Source organism: Panulirus ornatus, chromosome 48, assembly GCF_036320965.1.
Source record: "Panulirus ornatus isolate Po-2019 chromosome 48, ASM3632096v1, whole genome shotgun sequence".
Classification (NCBI taxonomy): Eukaryota; Metazoa; Arthropoda; class Malacostraca; order Decapoda; family Palinuridae; genus Panulirus; species Panulirus ornatus.
In genome coordinates this window covers 27,669,195-27,689,160 of record NC_092271.1, presented here as the reverse complement: position 1 = coordinate 27,689,160, position 19,966 = coordinate 27,669,195, and the positions used below count along the sequence as shown (strand labels likewise).

The 19,966-nt window shown below is 40.5% G+C and overlaps 1 protein-coding gene across 3 annotated transcripts in view; it reads right to left on the bottom strand.

Moving 5' to 3' along the window:
* The window catches only part of fzr (fizzy and cell division cycle 20 related), a 39,290-nt gene that overhangs the window by 8,738 nt on the left and 10,586 nt on the right, over window positions 1–19,966 (bottom strand). For 2 of the 3 annotated variants that reach the window (XM_071690329.1, XM_071690331.1), the window contains exons 2-8: window positions 15,992–16,068; window positions 15,750–15,866; window positions 14,991–15,170; window positions 5,395–5,529; window positions 3,326–3,514; window positions 2,388–2,612; window positions 219–351 (exon numbers count right to left, since the gene is read on the bottom strand). In XM_071690329.1, the coding sequence (XP_071546430.1) occupies window positions 219–351; window positions 2,388–2,612; window positions 3,326–3,514; window positions 5,395–5,529; window positions 14,991–15,170; window positions 15,750–15,866; window positions 15,992–16,068 (1,056 nt within the window). Of the gene's footprint in view, window positions 1–218; window positions 352–2,387; window positions 2,613–3,325; window positions 3,515–5,394; window positions 5,530–14,990; window positions 15,171–15,749; window positions 15,867–15,991; window positions 16,069–19,714; window positions 19,746–19,966 lie in introns of those variants that run through there. The other variant, XM_071690330.1, reaches the window with a different exon arrangement.

The following is a 19,966-nucleotide window of genomic DNA, read 5'->3' as shown; positions in this document are numbered from 1 at the left end:
GTTAATGTGTAAAATAGACAGATGGAACTGATGGAGATTAACTGCTTACTTTTTAAGTCTATATGTAGCTAGTTGATGGAATTATAAACACTAAGCTTAAACTTAAGAACAATGAACAGGCAGTCATTGATAAGACCACTCTATCAAGCAGCAAACTTCACTGGAAAGAGAGGTGTCTCCAAAGGTCACTGAAAAAAAAAATACGAGCAATGATTTACCTTTAACAGCAGCATTGTGCTCTGTGTAGGTCTGGACTGCAGTTAGCGAGTGAAGGTTCCACACAAACAGCTTATTGTCATTCCCACCAGATGCCAAATACTGACTATCTGGAGACCATTTTAAACCACACACCTGTGAAGTTTAAAAGTTATTAATTTTCATATGAAAAGTGTAAAAAGATAATAATGCTTATACATGATAAAAAAGATGCTTCAAAAATTTAAGACAGTTTTCCTTGTTCCCTCCACTTCTGACATGGAAGCTCTTAATTATCCTCTCCATTTGTCCTTACCATTTCAATACACCCTCTTCAGCTCTCTCATACATAGTCCTCCTACCACACCTCCCTTTTCCCCTTTCATTTCTTATATGCTCATTCCTATTCACATAATAGATATTCTCCAACACATCCAATCTCTTTTTTACATTTTACTAGAGTTCATGCCTTGCATCCGTACATCACCAAAGGGACTACTCCACCATCAAATATCACTCCTTTGCTTTTATCAACGATGACCTTTCTTCCACATCCTCCTTAATACACCCAGGACCTTAGCCCTCTCACCCACCCACTCCCAGGTATCTAAAACATCCAACGTCTCTAGGCTCTCTCCATTCAAACTCACTCCAACTAACCTCTCTAACTCTACAGATATGCCTAACAGCCTTTCTTTTATTTACATTTACTCTCAACTTTATTTTCACACACATTTTCCTAAAGTTAGAAACCTTCTACTTTACTTTCTCACTTGAAACTGCCACCAGTGCCATGTTATCAGCAAACAACAACAGTCACCTTCCAGTTCCCCCCATCATCCCCAACACACTGCATACCTAATCCTCTCTGTAAGACCCTTGCATTCATCCCCCTCATCAACCCAAAATATAAACAGATTTATAAGCCATGGTATATCACAAACCCCTGCTGCAGATCTAATGTCATCTGGAACTACTCACCCTCCTCTCTTCCTATTAATTTAACAGCCATGGTATATTACAAACCCCTGCCACAGATCTAATGTCATCTGGAACTACTCACCCTCCTCTCTTCCTATTAATTTAACAGCCATGGTATATCACAAACCCCTGCCACAGATCTAATGTCATCTGGAACTACTCACCCTCCTCTCTTCCTATTAATTTAACAGCCATGGTATATAACAAACCCCTGCCACAGATCTAATGTCATCTGGAACTACTCACCCTCCTCTCTTCCTGCTAAAGTCCGCATCAAGGCCAGGCCTTATTTGAAGCATAGAGAGGTTAATGCAAAGGATAAAGATGAGACAAGGGAAAGTATTAAGGAAGACTTACTCTCTTGATAAAAACTTTTTGCTGTTTCTAGCAAAGCATCTCTATCATACCCTCCCTCCAGAACTATAAAGGCCACATGCAAGTTCTTATTTCTAAAAATATTTCTTGCAAACATTGTTCACAGCAACTATGTGATCTGCACATCCTCTACCAGTTCTAAAGCCAAAATGTTTATCCCTAACCTAAAGCCCTCTGCATGGCACAACCTTTTCAATCCCCACTCTCCCATACAACATACAGGGTACACGCAACAAACTTATACCTGCGTAAAATGAACATTCACTTTTGTTCCCCCTTACCTTTATAAATATTTGCATACATTTACATATGTATATATATTTTTTGCAAATATTCTTCACAGAAACATGATCTAAACATCATCTACCACTTCTAAAGCCAAAAAAAATTCCTCCCAATCGGAAGCTCTGCATGGCACAATCTTCTAAATCCCTATTCTCCCTTACAACATACCTGGAACATTCACCAAACTTATAACTGCGTAAAATGAACATACGCTTTTGTTCCTCTTATCTCTATACATATTTGCATAAATTTACATATGTATATACACTTCAGAATTGCTTCCAGAATAGCAATCTCTGATGAAAGCTCCTGTAATGGCCAAGACAACAATTAGCAGCCATACATATGTCAAAATACAGCTGGGGATTTACATAAAGCTCATAAAATTGGCACTCATATGATGGTTCACAGAGCCTGCTATGGTAGCCTACATATGATGACTCCTGGAGTCTAAAGGTTAAATGCTGAGCATGGCCCTATGTAAACAATAAGAAAGTGAGAAGTTCCACATCTTTCATAAATTCACTGATGAATACCAGAATGCTTCATACCTCCTGTCTATGCCCTGCCAGTCTCCTGTCTGGGATAATGCATGGGGTCCTCACATCTCTTTGCAAAATAAGTCGATCTCTTGATCCAGAGGAGAGAACATCACCATTCCATGCTAGAGCCCCTACACGTGCAGTGTGCCCATTCAGAATGCACACTCTTTTACTACTAGCAACATCCCAAACCTGAACAAGACCTTTGTGTGTTCCCACTGCAACTTGGCTCCCCTGGAAAAAGATACACATAACACATGAATCCATGCTAGAATTAGAAAAAAAATGATACATATATCAAATATATCAATTTCTGGTACTAAGCTGTTACTGTGGATGGTTAACTATTCTAGGTATCCATATCTCTGATGCCTGTTCCCACCTCGAACTCCCCAAAGATGGTGTCCATGATAAAAGAATCTCCATAACCAGTGAAGTCCAGTGTCTTTTATTAGCCTTTAGTGCCTCATCCTTAACTGACCACTGGCAGAGGGCAACTCTAGTGCAGGGTTTGGAAACGCTCCTACCTAATGTTCCTACTGACTACTTCTACCCGATGATCCTGCCTAAATGTTCCTAACTAATGCTTCTATCTATGGCTCCTATCATTTTGCCAAAAGGCAGGGCTAGCACATAGCGATCACTTAAAATTTAGAGTTAAGAAGAATGAGCTATTTGAGTTAAGTGTTGTCATTATGAATGACAAAAAGAGATTGTATATTTGTGGACAGTAGTCCATGTGTATGGTGAGGCAGAAAGAAAAGACAGCTATCTGGATCAGAGGAGTGCAACTTAACCACTAAAGTGCTAGCTCACTACACAGCATCACTAACCCTTCTGATACCCAAGCAAGTAGTACATACTGGTAATATACCTACCTGGTCGTTGGCTGGCTACCAACTACTACCTACACATTATATATATCTTGAACTAACAATGCAGCTTACTCTTTCTGACCACGACACAGATGTTACAGAGTCACCATCAGGGGACAGGTCACACAGTCTGGTGACCTGTGAGGTGTATGCTGACCACAGATATACGCAATGCCCAAGTCCCACTGACAGAACATTTTGAGAACTCCAGTCAACCAGGTTAAGATAAAAGTCATCTTGTAGTTCTGGTGCATCTAAAACCTTAAATCAAAGAAAAAATTATTAGATATATTCAATTTTAGGACATTTATTGTGTATCATTTGGCAAACCATGGAACAGTCTCAGGTTTGACTGTGGATATAAAGCATTTATTTTAGTACAATAAACACAACAGCCACAAAATGGATGTGTAGATATAAGGCTGCCATTTGTTTGTTCCTCATTGAACAACACCAAAGTGAGAAAAGCAGTAAGATGTAAGAAAGTAAAAAATAGAAATGAAAATTATGAATAACTACCACATCAGAGCTTGAATACTAAATAAGGTGAGAGGTAAGTATTGGATAAAATGAATGATGTGGCATAAGGGAAGAAACATGTTGTCACCAGGTTAAACCCAAACATTTGTATCAGGCAAGGTAAGCCATGCAGTTAGTTTGTTGGGCTTGGCTATGAATGCCAGGCTCTGGTTTTGGTGCATTATACATGTTTGCTGGACAATCCATGTGTGCAAATGAAGCCATTGTTCATGTTTCTGGTGCTAACTTGCTAAGGTGGAAGAGACAATATTTTTCTGCCATACCTGTTCTCCATGTCCCCTCTTAGCAAGGAAACATCAGGAAAAGACAACTAAGCCTTTGAAGAAAAAGCCTCATATGGCTCCTTCCTCTGTTCTTTCTTTTGGAAAGTACCAATATAGGAGGTACAATTAGGCATATAAAAGAAACTAATGTGACATTACCCAATCATGAATCACATCTACTTTAATCTCAAATCATTTACCCACATAACTCTTAACTCTAAGACAACAATTTCTTTGAACAATTCTATTAATAATCACATGTTGTTAACCAATTCAGCACAATTGTTTTTTGGCCTATCCCCAATGGAGGAAAAAAATATACATTTTTTTCTGATTTAGTAACCCTTTCACTCCTAATTACAAACACAGAAAATCTGGGACCAAAGTCTAATACATGTACAAGATATGTGTTGGTGTTTTCTGTCCCATTTCAAATTTTCTGGAGCAGCCATGAGCCAAAAATATAATGCCATATGTCACCAGCAGCAATATTTTACCCTTAGAAACTTGATGGCTGTCAGTTACCCTACAAACACCTTGGTGAGAGAATTCTTATCAAACATGACATACATATAATTTATGAAGATAACTTCTGAAATTTTGTATCAGTAACACTCAAGACCAACTGATGCAAATGATTCTTCCACTACTACCATTTATTGTTACAACCCCTCCTCAACTCATTTGCTACATATCAAAAAGATGCCCTTTATCTACTGATTTATTTTTTCATTTATAGTCAACATGCTTAATACTTTTGGCACCTTCTTCCCTGTTATTATATAATCCATACACATGTAGCACAATTCTCTTACTGTTGAGTTTGAATACTGTAATTAACAGCCTAAGCATATCTATGCACATTACCAACTTTTGAAACTGGCTGTTTTTTCATCAAAAGCTGTGCAAGTCATCTTAAATCATCTATACCCTTCACAAGCTAGATTTCAACAACTTCATAGTGCAGCAATACAAATGTTCTATTACTTTTGAGATTTGACCCATACACATTTAAAACTCTTGTGATGTATGGACGAGTGCATGCTGCATGAATCAGAAGCCAAATACACTTTGAGTGTACATAAATAAATTTCTGACATGCTTAACCCAACCATGATAGGTGGCAATGACACAATGATTTGTTACCAAGCTATCTTATTATGCTATTACAATACCCAACTGATGAAATAACTAGCTAATTATTCTCTACCAGGATATATACTTCATAAATCGGACAAAGCATAATCACCATATGCTCTAAATCAATAACTTTTTTAGAATCAAATATCATCTTAAATATCCAACTTGTATACAACAACCCATAGATTTGCCACATACCTTAAAAGGGATTTTGGATATCTTCCGTGCAGCCTTTCTAGGGGACCGTAACAACTTTTGACTCTTAGCACTAACAGGAGACAATGAATACGGAGACAAGGCATCTTCTCTCTGATGATTTTTTCGGGGTGAAAACTGCAGGAAGCAAGTGTATAAAAATATTAATATCTACATATGTGTGGAAGGAGAGAACGTTATCTCAGAGCAAAAATGGGTATGTTTGAAGGCATAGTAGTTCCAACAATGTTATATGGTTGCGAGGCAGGGCCTATAGATAGGGTTGTACGAAGGAGGGTGAATGTGCTGGAAATGAAATGTTTGAGGACATTAAGTGGTGCGAGGTGGTTTGATCAAGTAAGTAATGAAAGGATAAGAGAGATGGATGCAAATAAAGAGTGTGGTTGAGAGAGCAAAAGAGGGGGGTGTTGAAAAGGTTTGGACACATGGAGAGAATGAGTAAGGAAAGATTAAGAAAGAGTACATACACGGGTCAGATGTGGAAGTAACGAGGAGAAGAGGGAGACCAAACTGGAGGTGGAAGGATGGAGTGAAAAAGATTTTGAGCAATTGGGGCCCGAATGTACAGAAGGGGGAGAGGCATGCAAGGAATAGAGTGAATTGGAATGATGTGATGTACTGGGGTTGATGTACTGTCAAAAGACTGAACTAGGGAATGTGAAGTGTCTGGGGTAAACCATGGAAAGGTCTGTTATATGTTATATGATGTGGATAGGGAGTTGTGGTTTTGGTGCATTACACATGATAGCTAGAGACTGAGTGTGAACGAATGTGGCCTTTGCTGTCTTTTCCTAGCACTACCTCATGTGCGTGCGGGGTGAGGGAGGGTGCCATTTCATGTGTGGTGGGGTGGTGATGGCAATGGATGAAGGCAGCAAGTGTGGATGTGTACATGTGTATATATGTATATGTCTGTGTATGTATACGTTGAAATGTATAGGTATGTATATGTGCATGTGTGGGCGTTTATGTGTACCGCATGTGTATGTGGGTGGGCTGGGCCATTCTTTCGTCTGTTTCCTTGCGCTACCTCGCTAATGAGGGTATGGGTATGTTTGAAGGAATAGTGTTCCAACAATGTTATATGGTTTTGAAGCATGGGCTATAGACAGGGTTGTGTGGAGGAGGGTGGATGTGTTGGAAATGAAATGTTTGAGGACAATATGGGGTGTGAGGTGGTTTGATCGACTAAGTAATGAAAGGGTGAGACAGGTGTGTGGTAATAAAAAAAGAGTGTGGTTGAGAGAGCAGAAAAGGGTGTATTGAAATAGTTTGGTCACATGGGGAGAATAAGTGAGGAAAGATTGACAAAGAGGGTATATGTGTCAGAGGTGGAGGGAACGAGGAGTGGGAGACCAAATTGGAGGTGGAAGGATGGAGTGAAAAATATTTTGAGCAATCGGGGCCTGAACATACAGGAGGGTGACAGGCATGCACGGAATAGAGTGAACTGGAACAATGTGATATACCGGGGTCGACGTGTTGTCAATGGACAGAACCAGGGCATGTGAAGTGTCTGGGGTAAACCATGGAAAGTTTTGTGGGGCCTGGATGTGGAAAGGGAGCTTGGTTCGGTGCATTACACATGACAGCTAGAGACTGAGTGTGAATGAATGTGGCCTTTTGTCCTTTCCTAATGATACCTTGCGGGAGGAGGGGGGATGCTATTTCATGTGTGGCAGGGTGGTGACAGGAATGAATAAAGGCAGCAAGTATGAATTATGTACATGTGTATATATGTATATGTGTGGTAATAAAAAGTGTGGTTGAGAGAGCAGAAGAGGGTGTTTTGAAATGGTTTGGCCACATGGAGAGAATGAGTGGGGAAAGATTGACCAAGAGGATATATGTGTCAGAGGTGGAGGGAACGAGAAGTGGGAGACCAAATTGGAGGTGGAAAGATGAAGTGAAAAAGATTTTGAGTGATCGGGGCCTGAATATGCAGGAGGGTGAAAGGCGTGCAAGGAATAGAGTGAATTGGAACGATGTGGCATACCGGGGTCGACGTGCTGTCAATGGATTGAACCAGGGCATGTGAAGCATCTGGGGTAAACCATGGAAAGCGTGTGGGGCCTGGACGTGGAAAGGGAGCTGTGGTTTCGGTGCATTATTACATGACAGCTAGAGACTGAGTGTGAACGAATGGGGCCTTTGGTGTCTTTCCTAGCGCTAACTCGCACACACGAGGGGGGAGGGGGTTGTTATTCCATGTGTGGCGAGGTGGCGATGGGAACAAATAAAGGCAGACAGTATGAATTATGTACATGTGTATATATGTATATGTCTCTGTGTGTATATATATGTGTACATTGAGATGTATAGGTATGTATATTTGCGTGTGTGGACATGTATGTATATACATGTGTATGTGGGCGGGTTGGGCCATTCTTTCGTCTGTTTCCTTGCACTACCTTGCTAACGCGGGAGACAGCGACAAAGCAAAATAAATAAATAAATATGTGTGTGAGAAATACTTAGAAAAGCAAATGGATTTGTATGTAGCATTTATGGATCTGGAGAAAGCATATGATAGAGTTGATAGGGATGCTCTGTGGAAGGTATTAAGAATATATGGTGTGGGAGGCAAGTTGTTAGAAGCAGTGAAAAGTTTTTATCGAGGATGTAAAGCATGTGTACGGGTAGGAAAAAAGGAAAGTGAGTGGTTCTCAGTAAATGTAGGTTTGCGGCAGAGGTGTGTGATGTCTCCATGGTTGTTTAATTTGTTTATGGATGGGGTTGTTAGGGAGGTGAATGCAAGAGTTTTGGAAAGAAGGGCAAGTATGCAGTCTGTTATGGATGAGAGAGCTTGGAAAGTGAATCAGTTGTTGTTCATTGATGATACAGCGCTGGTGGCTGATTCGTGTGAGAAACTGCAGAAGCTGGTGACTGAGTTTGGTAAAGTGTGAGAAAGAAGAAAGCTGAGAGTAAATGTGAATAAGAGCAAGGTTATTAGGTACAGTAGGGTTGAGGGACAAGTCAACTGGGAGGTAAGTTTGAATGGAAAAAACTGGAGGAAGTGAAGTGCTTCAGATATCTGGGAGTAGATTTGGCAGCGGATGGAACCATGGAAGCGGAAGTGAATCATAGGGCTGGGGAGGGGGTGAAAGCTCTGGGAGCGTTGAAGAATGTGTGGAAGTCGAGAACATCATCTCGGAAAGCAAAAATGGGTATGTTTGAAGGAATAGTGGTTCCACCAATGTTATATGGTTGCGAGGCATTGGCTATAGATAGAGTGGTGCGGAGGAAGGTGGATGTGCTGGAAATGAGATGTTTGAGAACAATATGTGGTGTGAGGTGGTTTGACCGAGTAAGTAATAATTGGGTAAGAGAGATGTGTAGTAATAAAAAGAGTGTGGTTGAGAGAGCAGAAAAAGGTGTTTTGAAATAGTTTGGTCACATGGTGAAAATGAGTGAGGAAAGATTGACAAAGAGGATATATGTGTCAGAGGTGGAGGGAACGAGGAGAAGTGGAAGACCAAATTGGAGGTGGAAAGATGGAGTGAAAAAGATTTTGAGTGATCAGGGCCTGAACATGCAGGAGGGTGAAAGGCGTGCAAGGAATAGAGTGAATTGGAACGATGTGGTATACCGGGGTCGACATGCTGTCAATGGATTGAACTAGGGCATGTGAAGCATCTGGGGTAAACCATGGAAAGTTCTGTGGGGCCTGTATGTGGAAAGGGAGCTGTGGTTTCGGTGCATTATTACATGATAGCTAGAGACTGAGTGTGAACGAATGGGGCCTTTGTTGTCTTTTCCTAGCACTACTTCGCACACATGAGAGGGGAGGGGGTTGTTATTCCATGTGTGGCGAGGTGGCGATGGGAATGAATAAAGGCAGAAAGTATGAATTATGTACATGTGTATATATGTATATGTCTGTGTGTGTATATATATGTATACGTCGAGATGTATAGGTATGTATATTTGTGTGTGTGGATGTGTATGTATATACATGTGTAAGTGGGTGGGTTGGGCCATTCTTTCGTCTGTTTCCTTGCACTACCTCGCTAACGCGGGAGACAGCAACAAAGCAAAATAAGAAAAAATAATACATATATTTTCCAAAAGAAGGAACACTGAAGGGGGCCAGGTGAGGATATTCCCTCAAAGGCCCAGTCCTTGTTTCTTAACGCTACCTCGTTAATGTGGGAAATGGCAAATAGTATGAAAGAAATATATATATATATTATTTTTTTTTATTATACTTTGTCGCTGTCTCCCGCGTTTGCGAGGTAGCGCAAGGAAACAGACGAAAGAAATGGCCCAACCCACCCCCATACACATGTATATACATACGTCCACACACGCAAATATACATACCTACACAGCTTTCCATGGTTTACCCCAGACGCTTCACATGCCTTGATTCAATCCACTGACAGCACGTCAACCCCGGTATACCACATCGCTCCAATTCACTCTATTCCTTGCCCTCCTTTCACCCTCCTGCATGTTCAGGCCCCGATCACACAAAATCTTTTTCACTCCATCTTTCCACCTCCAATTTGGTCTCCCTCTTCTCCTCGTTCCCTCCACCTCCGACACATATATCCTCTTGGTCAATCTTTCCTCACTCATTCTCTCCATGTGCCCAAACCACTTCAAAACACCCTCTTCTGCTCTCTCAACCACGCTCTTTTTATTTCCACACATCTCTCTTACCCTTACGTTACCCACTCGATCAAACCACCTCACACCACACATTGTCCTCAAACATCTCATTTCCAGCACATCCGTCCTCCTGCGCACAACTCTATCCATAGCCCACGCCTCGCAACCATACAACATTGTTGGAACCACTATTCCTTCAAACATACCCATTTTTGCTTTCCAAGATAATGTTCTCGACTTCCACACATTCTTCAAGGCCCCCAGAATTTTCGCCCCCTCCCCCACCCTATGATCCACTTCCGCTTCCATGGTTCCATCCGCTGCCAGATCCACTCCCAGATATCTAAAACACTTCACTTCCTCCAGTTTTTCTCCATTCAAACTCACCTCCCAATTGACTTGACCCCCAACCCTACTGTACCTAATAACCTTGCTCTTATTCACATTTACTCTTAACTTTCTTCTTCCACACACTTTACCAAACTCAGTCACCAGCTTCTGCAGTTTCTCATATGAATCAGCCACCAGCGCTGTATCATCAGCGAACAACAACTGACTCACTTCCCAAGCTCTCCCATCCCCAACAGACTTCATACTTGCCCCTCTTTCCAAAACTCTTGCATTTACCTCCCTAACAACCCCATCCATAAACAAATTAAACAACCATGGAGACATCACACACCCCTGCCGCAAACCTACATTCACTGAGAACCAATCACTTTCCTCTCTTTCTACACGTACACATGCCTTACATCCTCGATAAAAACTTTTCACTGCTTCTAACAACTTTCCTCCCACACCATATATTCTTAATACCTTCCACAGAGCATCTCTATCAACTCTATCATATGCCTTCTCCAGATCCATAAATGCTACATACAAATCCATATATATATATATATATATATATATATATATATATATATATATATATATATCCCTGGGGATAGGGGAGAAAGAATACTTCCCACGTATTCCCTGCGTGTCGTAGAAGGCGACTAAAAGGGGAGGGAGCGGGTGGCTGGAAATCCTCCCCTCTCATTTTTTTTTAATTTTCCAAAAGAAGGAACAGAGAGGGGGCCAGGTGAGTTTTTTCCCTCCAAGGCCCAGTCCTCTGTTCTTAACGCTACCTCGCAAACGCGGGAAATGGTGAATAGTATTAAAAAAAAAAAAATATATATATATATATTTTTTTTTTTTTTTTTATACTTTGTCGCTGTCTCCCGCGTTTGCGAGGTAGCGCAAGGAAACAGACGAAAGAAATGGCCCAACCCCCCCCCCCATACACATGTATATACATACGTCCACACACGCAAATAAACATACCTACACAGCTTTCCATGGTTTACCCCAGACGCTTCACATGCCCTGATTCAATCCACTGACAGCACGTCAACCCCGGTATACCATATCGCTCCAATTCACTCTATTTCTTGCCCTCCTTTCACCCTCCTGCATGTTCAGGCCCCGATCACACAAAATCTTTTTCACTCCATCTTTCCACCTCCAATTTGGTCTCCCTCTTCTCCTCGTTCCCTCCACCTTCGACACATATATCCTCTTGGTCAATCTTTCCTCACTCATTCTCTCCATGTGCCCAAACCATTTCAAAACACCCTCTTCTGCTCTCTCAACCACGCTCTTTTTATTTCCACACATCTCTCTTTCCCTTACGTTACTCACTCGATCAAACCACTTCACACCACACATTGTCCTCAAACATCTCATTTCCAGCACATCCATCCTCCTGCGCACAACTCTATCCATAGCCTACGCCTCGCAACCATACAACATTGTTGGAACCACTATTCCTTCAAACATACCCATTTTTGCTTTCCGAGATAATGTTCTCGACTTCCACACATTCTTCAAGGCCCCCAGAATTTTCGCCCCCTCCCCCATCCTATGATCCACCTCCGCTTCCATGGTCCCATCCGCTGCCAGATCCACTCCCAGATATCTAAAACACTTCACTTCCTCCAGTTTTTCTCCATTCAAACTCACCTCCCAATTGACTTGACCCCCAACCCTACTGTACCTAATAACCTTGCTCTTATTCACATTTACTCAACTTTCTTCTTCCACACACTTTACCAAACTCATTCACCAGCTTTTGCAGTTTCTCACATGAATCAGCCACCAGCGCTGTATCATCAGCAAACAACAACTGACTCACTTCCCAAGCTCTCTCATCCCCAACAGACTTCATACTTGCCCCTCTTTCCAAAACTCTTGCATTTACCTCCCTAACAACCCCATCCATAAACAAATTAAACAACCATGGAGACACCCCATCCATAAACAAATTAAACAACCATGGAGACATCACACACCCCTGCCGCAAACCTACATTCACTGAGAACCAATCACTTTCCTCTCTTCCTACACGTACACATGCCTTACATCCTCGATAAAAACTTTTCACTGCTTCTAACAACTTGCCTCCCACACCATATATTCTTAATACCTTCCACAGAGCATCTCTATCAACTCTATCATATGCCTTCTCCAGATCCATAAATGCTACATACAAATCCATTTGCTTTTCTAAGTATTTCTCACATACATTCTTCAAAGCAAACACCTGATCCACACATCCTCTACCACTTCTGAAACCACACTGCTCTTCCCCAATCTGATGCTCTGTACATGCCTTCACCCTCTCAATCAATACCCTCCCATATAATTTACCAGGAATACTCAACAAACTTATACCTCTGTAATTTGAGCACTCACTCTTATCCCCTTTGCCTTTGTACAATGGCACTATGCACGCATTCCGCCAATCCTCAGGCACCTCACCATGAGTCATACATACATTAAATAACCTTACCAACCAGTCAACAATACAGTCACCCCCTTTTTTAATAAATTCCACTGCAATACCATCCAAACCTGCTGCCTTGCCGGCTTTCATCTTCCGCAAAGCTTTCACTACCTCTTCTCTGTTTACCAAATCATTTTCCCTAACCCTCTCACTTTGCACACCACCTCGACCAAAACACCCTATATCTGCCACTCTATCATCAAACACATTCAACAAACCTTCAAAATACTCACTCCATCTCCTTCTCACATCACCACTACTTGTTATCACCTCCCCATTTGCGCCCTTCACTGAAGTTCCCACATATTGTCCTTAAACATTTAATTTCCAACACATCCACCCTCCTCTGCACAACCCTATCTATAACCCCTGCCTCACAAATATATAACATTGTTGGAACTACCATTCCTTCAAAAATACCCATTTTTGCTCTTCAAGATAATGTTCTCTCCTTCCACACATTTCTTCACTGCTCCCAGAACCTTCGACCCTTGCCACACCCTGTGACACTTCTGCTTCCATGGTTACATTTGTTCCTAAGTTCACCTCAGATATGTAAAACACTTCACTTCCTCCAATTTTTCTCCATTCAAACTTACATCCCAATTAACTTGTCCCTCAACTCTACTGAACCTAATAACCTTGCTCTTATTCACATCTACTTTCAACTTTCTCCGTTCACATACTTTTCCCAACTCAGTCACCAACTTCTGCAGTTTCTCACTTGAATCAGCCACTAGAGCTGTATCACTGGCGAACAAAAACTGACTCACTTCCCAGGCCTTCTCATCCACAAGAGACTGCATATATCAGGGAAATTTATTGCACAATTAAGCAAACCAACTTTTGGTTAGAAAACTTGTTACTGAACTTCTGAACTTCGACAGCAAACACATTACGGAAACAGACATTAAGCATCAAATCAAAGTAATGAACGCAGTGACCACCTTCTCATACAAGCAGCCACCAAATACTCAAAGGTCAAGAACTATGTTGACCCAATCCACCAATCCACTCACATGCTTTGGCCAACAATTAGTTAATACTCCACACAAGAAAGACAAAACTTGGCTTTTCTGTTAGATATGCCTATTACATGCCTATTACAAGAGTTAAATGACAACAGGGGTGGGTGAAATGGTAACAAAGTTTTCATGACTCATATAATACTTGGTAAACCCAACACCATTTCATATCCTAGAATTTTGCTAAAACATAACTTGTGAACTAGGGCGACAAGTGGGGGACAGTAACTGGCAGAAATAAGGTGAGGAGATGTAGTGTCTTAAGGATTTTTATATGTGTTCAATGACAGGGTGAAGATGTGGGACATTTTGGACGATGAGAGATGGGAAGCAAGACTGTCATGGAAAGTGCTTCAGTGAAAAGATAATAGGTGGTGAAAATGATGCGTAAGTTGACTGAATATGAAATGATAGGGTATGAAGGAGGTGTGGTTATATGAAAAATACGGCATTCTGAAATGATTGAGACATAGAGAGAACGAGTGAGGAAAGGATGAATAAGGGGGTATACATGTCAATGGCTGAGGAAACAAAGAAAAGGAGAAACGAGGGAGGAGGAGGTGGAGGTATGGAGTAAGGGGTATGACATGAGGCAGGGAAAGAACAAACTGGAGGGATGTAGTATACAAGGACAACATGCCAGCAATGGGCTGCAACAGAGCATATTATGGGGTCAGGTGAAACCATAGAAAGGTCTGTGGGGTCTGGTTGTGGATAGGGGCTTTGGATTCAGTGCATTATAATAAAAGCAAGATAGTAGACATGAGAGAATGAGGCCATTTCTTCATCTGCTCTTAGAACTATCTCACTAACATAGGATATGGCAAACACTTATGAAAAGAAAAAAGAAATAATTACCCATTTCAAAAGTGTTTGTACAATGCATACTTTATCGAAACCCATACCAAACAATCTTTCCCGTAACAATTTCCAGCATCAGATGCTACATGCATGGGAATAAGCCTGACCATGATCAACCCTTGTATGTACTGATAACATCTGCCTAATCTATCAAACTATAAATCAAGTTACTATCAAGGAATTAAACTTCTATTTGTGTTATTTGAATATAGAATATAAAATCAACAAAATCTATCAGTTTTGTAACTCACATGATAAAGGTTAGGATTCTGAACTGGTGAAAGCGCTCGTCTCTCATCTGGTGTGTCTCTCAAATCCTCAATATTAGTACCGAGGAGTTCATTACGCAGAAGGGTGGTATACGCAACACCATCTTTCCCCTCTCCTCCCTCACGACCTTTACGTACTTCATTATTCGCTTTGTTATTTTCCTGAAATTTGAGTGAAAAAATGAAATTTTCATTCAAAATATACATGCAAGTTACACTACATTGTCCACATGGGATAAACATATATGAAAGATATATAAATCAAATCATAATTGTGATAAGAGATTTATGAACAGCCATTTCCTGCTAAAACAGTATTTCAGAACTGATCACTTCAACGAGTTACTCACTTGCCCAAAGGGATTAATCAGAACTTATTTTCCAACATCTTCAGTCTTCATTACTAAGTGTATCATTAAATATTCCTATTTCACTTCCTTCATGATAACTACTTTGTCTCTTGAGCAGCTCTATAAGTTATATAACGGATCCTTAAATCAAAAGTCTGTCTAAAAGAATCTATATACATCACTCTTATGCTCAGACCATCATATGGAAACATTGAAATCTTCATGAATGGATATGATGATCATGTTTCCTTTATCTAAGTTCTTTTCAATTCATCTAAACTTCATCTAGGTACTGTATAAAAGGTATCATCATTGTGTAAAGCAATTTGAAAGCTTTCTTACTGCACTAGCTATCACATTTGAACAAATCTAAAACTGAACAAACGCCTACCTGAATTAGTGCAAAATTCACATCCCAGTTGGCCCCAGCACGTGTAGGAATAAACCTATCACCTGTACGGTCTTTACTAGGAGACTGGACAGAAATATGAGTTAACTGACGACGGGGCTGCAATCAAAAGAGGAAATATCAATTAATCAAATAAAAAAGGACAAAACTCTGATAAACAATGTGATTATGCTATCGTAAACACAGAAAAGCCATTGAAACAACATGAGAAAATATAAACATACCGATAATGGGGATGCAGGTGAAGTTACTGGGCCATTTTGTTGACGTAGTAAACGTCGCTCATACTCACGGTCCATGTCTAGGGGAAATTGGAAAAGAATTTCTCAAAATAATGTTAAAAAATCGATAATCACATTCTGATTCACTGAATTCACTTTTGAAGTATAAAACTGTTCCTTCAATACAATGTACACAGAGACATTACATAACATTAATAACCTATAATACTACTGTACTTCAGACTGGATGCAATTACCAACAAATATTAATAAGGAATTTTAACAGCAACAATAAGCAAAAATACAATACTACTTACAATGGTAACAATATCATAGTTTTGAAAAAGTCCACAGAAAACCTGAATTGGTAAATGAATAACCTTACTTCATACAATATATCTTTCTCAGTCTTATTCATGATCATCAATGTAAAGTTCTATAAGCCTGAAGTGAAAGAGTGTGTTTTGGAAGTATTGATAGAAAAAATAAAATGAAATACTGGTACGCCAAAGAGAAAGTGAATATATAGAAATATTCTGGACTGGGAATACGGGAAACAAAGAAAAGATAATAAACAAGATGAATGATAAAACAAAAGAGGGGGAAAACCACCCAAATCTAAGGAACTGTATATATGGTTTGGTCACATGGAAAGAATGAGTGAGGAAAGATTGACCAAGAGGATATATGTGTCAGAGGTGGAGGGTACAAGGAGAAGTGGGAGACCAAATTGGAGGTGGAAAGATGGAGAGAAAAAGATTTTGAGTGATCAGGGCCTGAACATGCAGGAGGGTGAAAGGCATGCAATGAATAGAGTGAATTGGAACGATGTGGTATACCGGGGTCGACGTGCTGTCAATGGATTGAACCAGGGCATGTGAAGCGTCTGGGGTAAACCATGGAAAGTTCTGTGGGGCCTGGATTTGGAAAGGGAGCTGTGGTTTCGGTGCATTATTACATGACAGCTAGAGACTGTGAACAAATGGGGCCTTTGTTGTCTTTTCCTAGCACTACCTCGCACACATGAGGGGGAGGGGGTTGTTATTCCATGTGTGGCGAGGAGGCGATGGGAATAAATGAAGGTAGACAGTATGAATTATGTACATGTGTATATATGTATATGTCTGTGTGTGTATTTATATGTGTACATTGAGATGTATAGGTATGTATATTTGCATGTGTGGACGTGTATGTATATACACGTGTATGTGGGTGGGTTGGGCCATTCTTTCGTCTGTTTCCTTGCGCTACCTTGCTAACGCGGGAGACAGTGACAAAGCAAGATAAAAATATATATATATTTGTTTATGGATGGGGTTGTTAGGGAGGTGAATGCAAGAGTTTTGGAAAGAGGGGCAAGTATGAAGTCTGTTGGGGATGAGAGAGCTTGGGAAGTGAGTCAGTTGTTGTTCGCTGATGATACAGCGCTGGTGGCTGATTCATGTGAGAAACTGCAGAAGCTGGTGACTGAGTTTGGTAAAGTGTGTGAAAGAAGAAAGTTAAGAGTAAATGTGAATAAGAGCAAGGTTATTAGGTACAGTAGGGTTGAGGGTCAATTCAATTGGGAGGTGAGTTTGAATGGAGAAAAACTGGAGGAAGTGAAGTGTTTTAGATATCTGGGAGTGGATCTGGCAGCGGATGGAACCATGGAAGCGGAAGTGGATCATAAGGTGGGGGAGGGGGCGAAAATTCTGGGAGCCTTGAAGAATGTGTGGAAGTCGAGAACATTATCTCGGAAAGCAAAAATGGGTATGTTTGAAGGAATAGTGGTTCCAACAATGTTGTATGGTTGCGAGGCGTGGACTATGGATAGAGTTGTACGCAGGAGGATGGATGTGCTGGAAATGAGATGTTTGAGGACAATGTGTGGTGTGAGGTGGTTTGATCGAGTAAGTAACGTAAGGGTAAGAGAGATGTGTGGAAATAAAAAGAGCGTGGTTGAGAGAGCAGAAGAGGGTGTTTTGAAATGGTTTGGTCACATGGAGAGGATGAGTGAGGAAAGATTGACCAAGAAGATATATGTGTCGGAGGTGGAGGGAACAAGGAGAAGAAGGAGACCAAATTGGAGGTGGAAAGTTGGAGTGAAAAAGATTTTGTGTGATCGGGGCCTGAACATGCAGGAGGGTGAAAGGAGGGCAATGAATAGAGTGAATTGGAGCGATGTGGTATACCGGGGTTGACGTGCTGTCAGTGGATTGAATCAAGGCATGTGAATCGTCTGGGGTAAACCATGGAAAGCTGTGTAGGTATGTATATTTGCGTGTGTGGACGTATGTATATACATGTGTATGGGGGGGGGGCATTTCTTTCGTCTGTTTCCTTGCGCTACCTCGCAAACGCGGGAGACAGCGACAAAGTATAATAAAAGTATAATAAATATATATATATATATATATATATATATATATATATATATATATATGGGGATAGGGGATTAAGAATACTTCCCACGTATTCCCTGCGTGTCGTAGAAGGCGACTAAAAGGGGAGGGAGCGGGGGGCTGGAAATCCTCCCCTCTCGTTTTTTTTTTAATTTTCCAAAAGAAGGAACAGACGGGGCTAGGTGAGGATATTCCAAAAAAGGCCCAGTCCTCTGTTCTTAACCCTACCTCGCTAACGCGGGAAATGGCGAATAGTTTAAAAGAAAGAAAGATATATGTATGTGTATATATATATATATATATATATATATATATATATATATATATATATATATATATATTATGCACCATAATTATGCTAATTTGTCACTTTTGATAAATTGCCACCAGCAGTTTTGATAAAAAGCATGATGGAAACTGTATATTTCAGTTCATGCACACACACACACACACACACACACACACACACACACACACACACACAGAGTTAAAGTGGGCCTCAATATGATTATTGTCTTGTAAAAACAATCAACATAAATCTGTGTTAGACTCGGGAACTGACAGTCCCTAATCTGTTGCCAGATTCCCATCTCAGGAGAACAGTTAAAAGAGACCCAATGCTTGTCTACAAGTATTTGAATAGCATGCAAGTTTATGGATAAGAAATTATCATGCAAGCTGTTCAAATCATACATAAAGCTAAACTCACAGTAGCCATCTCAAGTTTGGTCACTACACCTAATGACCTGAATGGAGCTATTTGAGAAGGTCCAAAAGAGAACAACAAAGACAGTACCACATTTAAGAGAAATGAGTTACAGGGGAAGGCTAAAGGCTTTAAATATGCCCACCTTTAAAGGGAGATCTGCAAGAGGACCTAAACATCACTTTTAAATTTTCAATACAGTCTAGTGTACACGCCCACCTGTTGAAGGGAGATCTGCGAGAGAACCTAAACATAACTTGTAAATTTTCAATACAGTCTGGTGTACACATGCAGGGACTGAACAACCATAGGATATAATATGAAATAAAGGAAGAAACATTGTAACAAAAGGTGCGAATTAGTGCTGAAGACTCACACAGTCATATGGATTTAGGAAATATAGCAAGCCGAGCAGGAGAGATCAGCATAAAAAACATCCCACTCCACCATCAACTTTGAAAACAGAAGTGTAACATCTTTTATCTTTCCAATGGTTTACTAAATGAGGCAATTCTTTTTTGCAGACCACATAAACTAGCATAAAAATTTCATGTGCAATAAGATATGGATCTTAATTACAGTCTATACTGGACAGACAGAACTGGAGAGCTTGAAAGGTAATTATAACTGATGACCAACCTTCAGTGAGGTACATCTTGGAAACCAGGGCTTTTTCAACACAGATGGTTGTCTAAATTTTCAGATCTTCCAAAAAAAGACAAGACAAAATTGATCAGGATACTCTCCAAAGAAGCTATAACTACTCTCCACAATAATGTACATTGCTTTCTTGGGAAGGAATGGCAGTCTACAAAATGTGAAAAGATCATTCACAACCCATACTGAGACAAGTCTAAACTAAAAAAATAAATATTCTGAAGATTGTATACA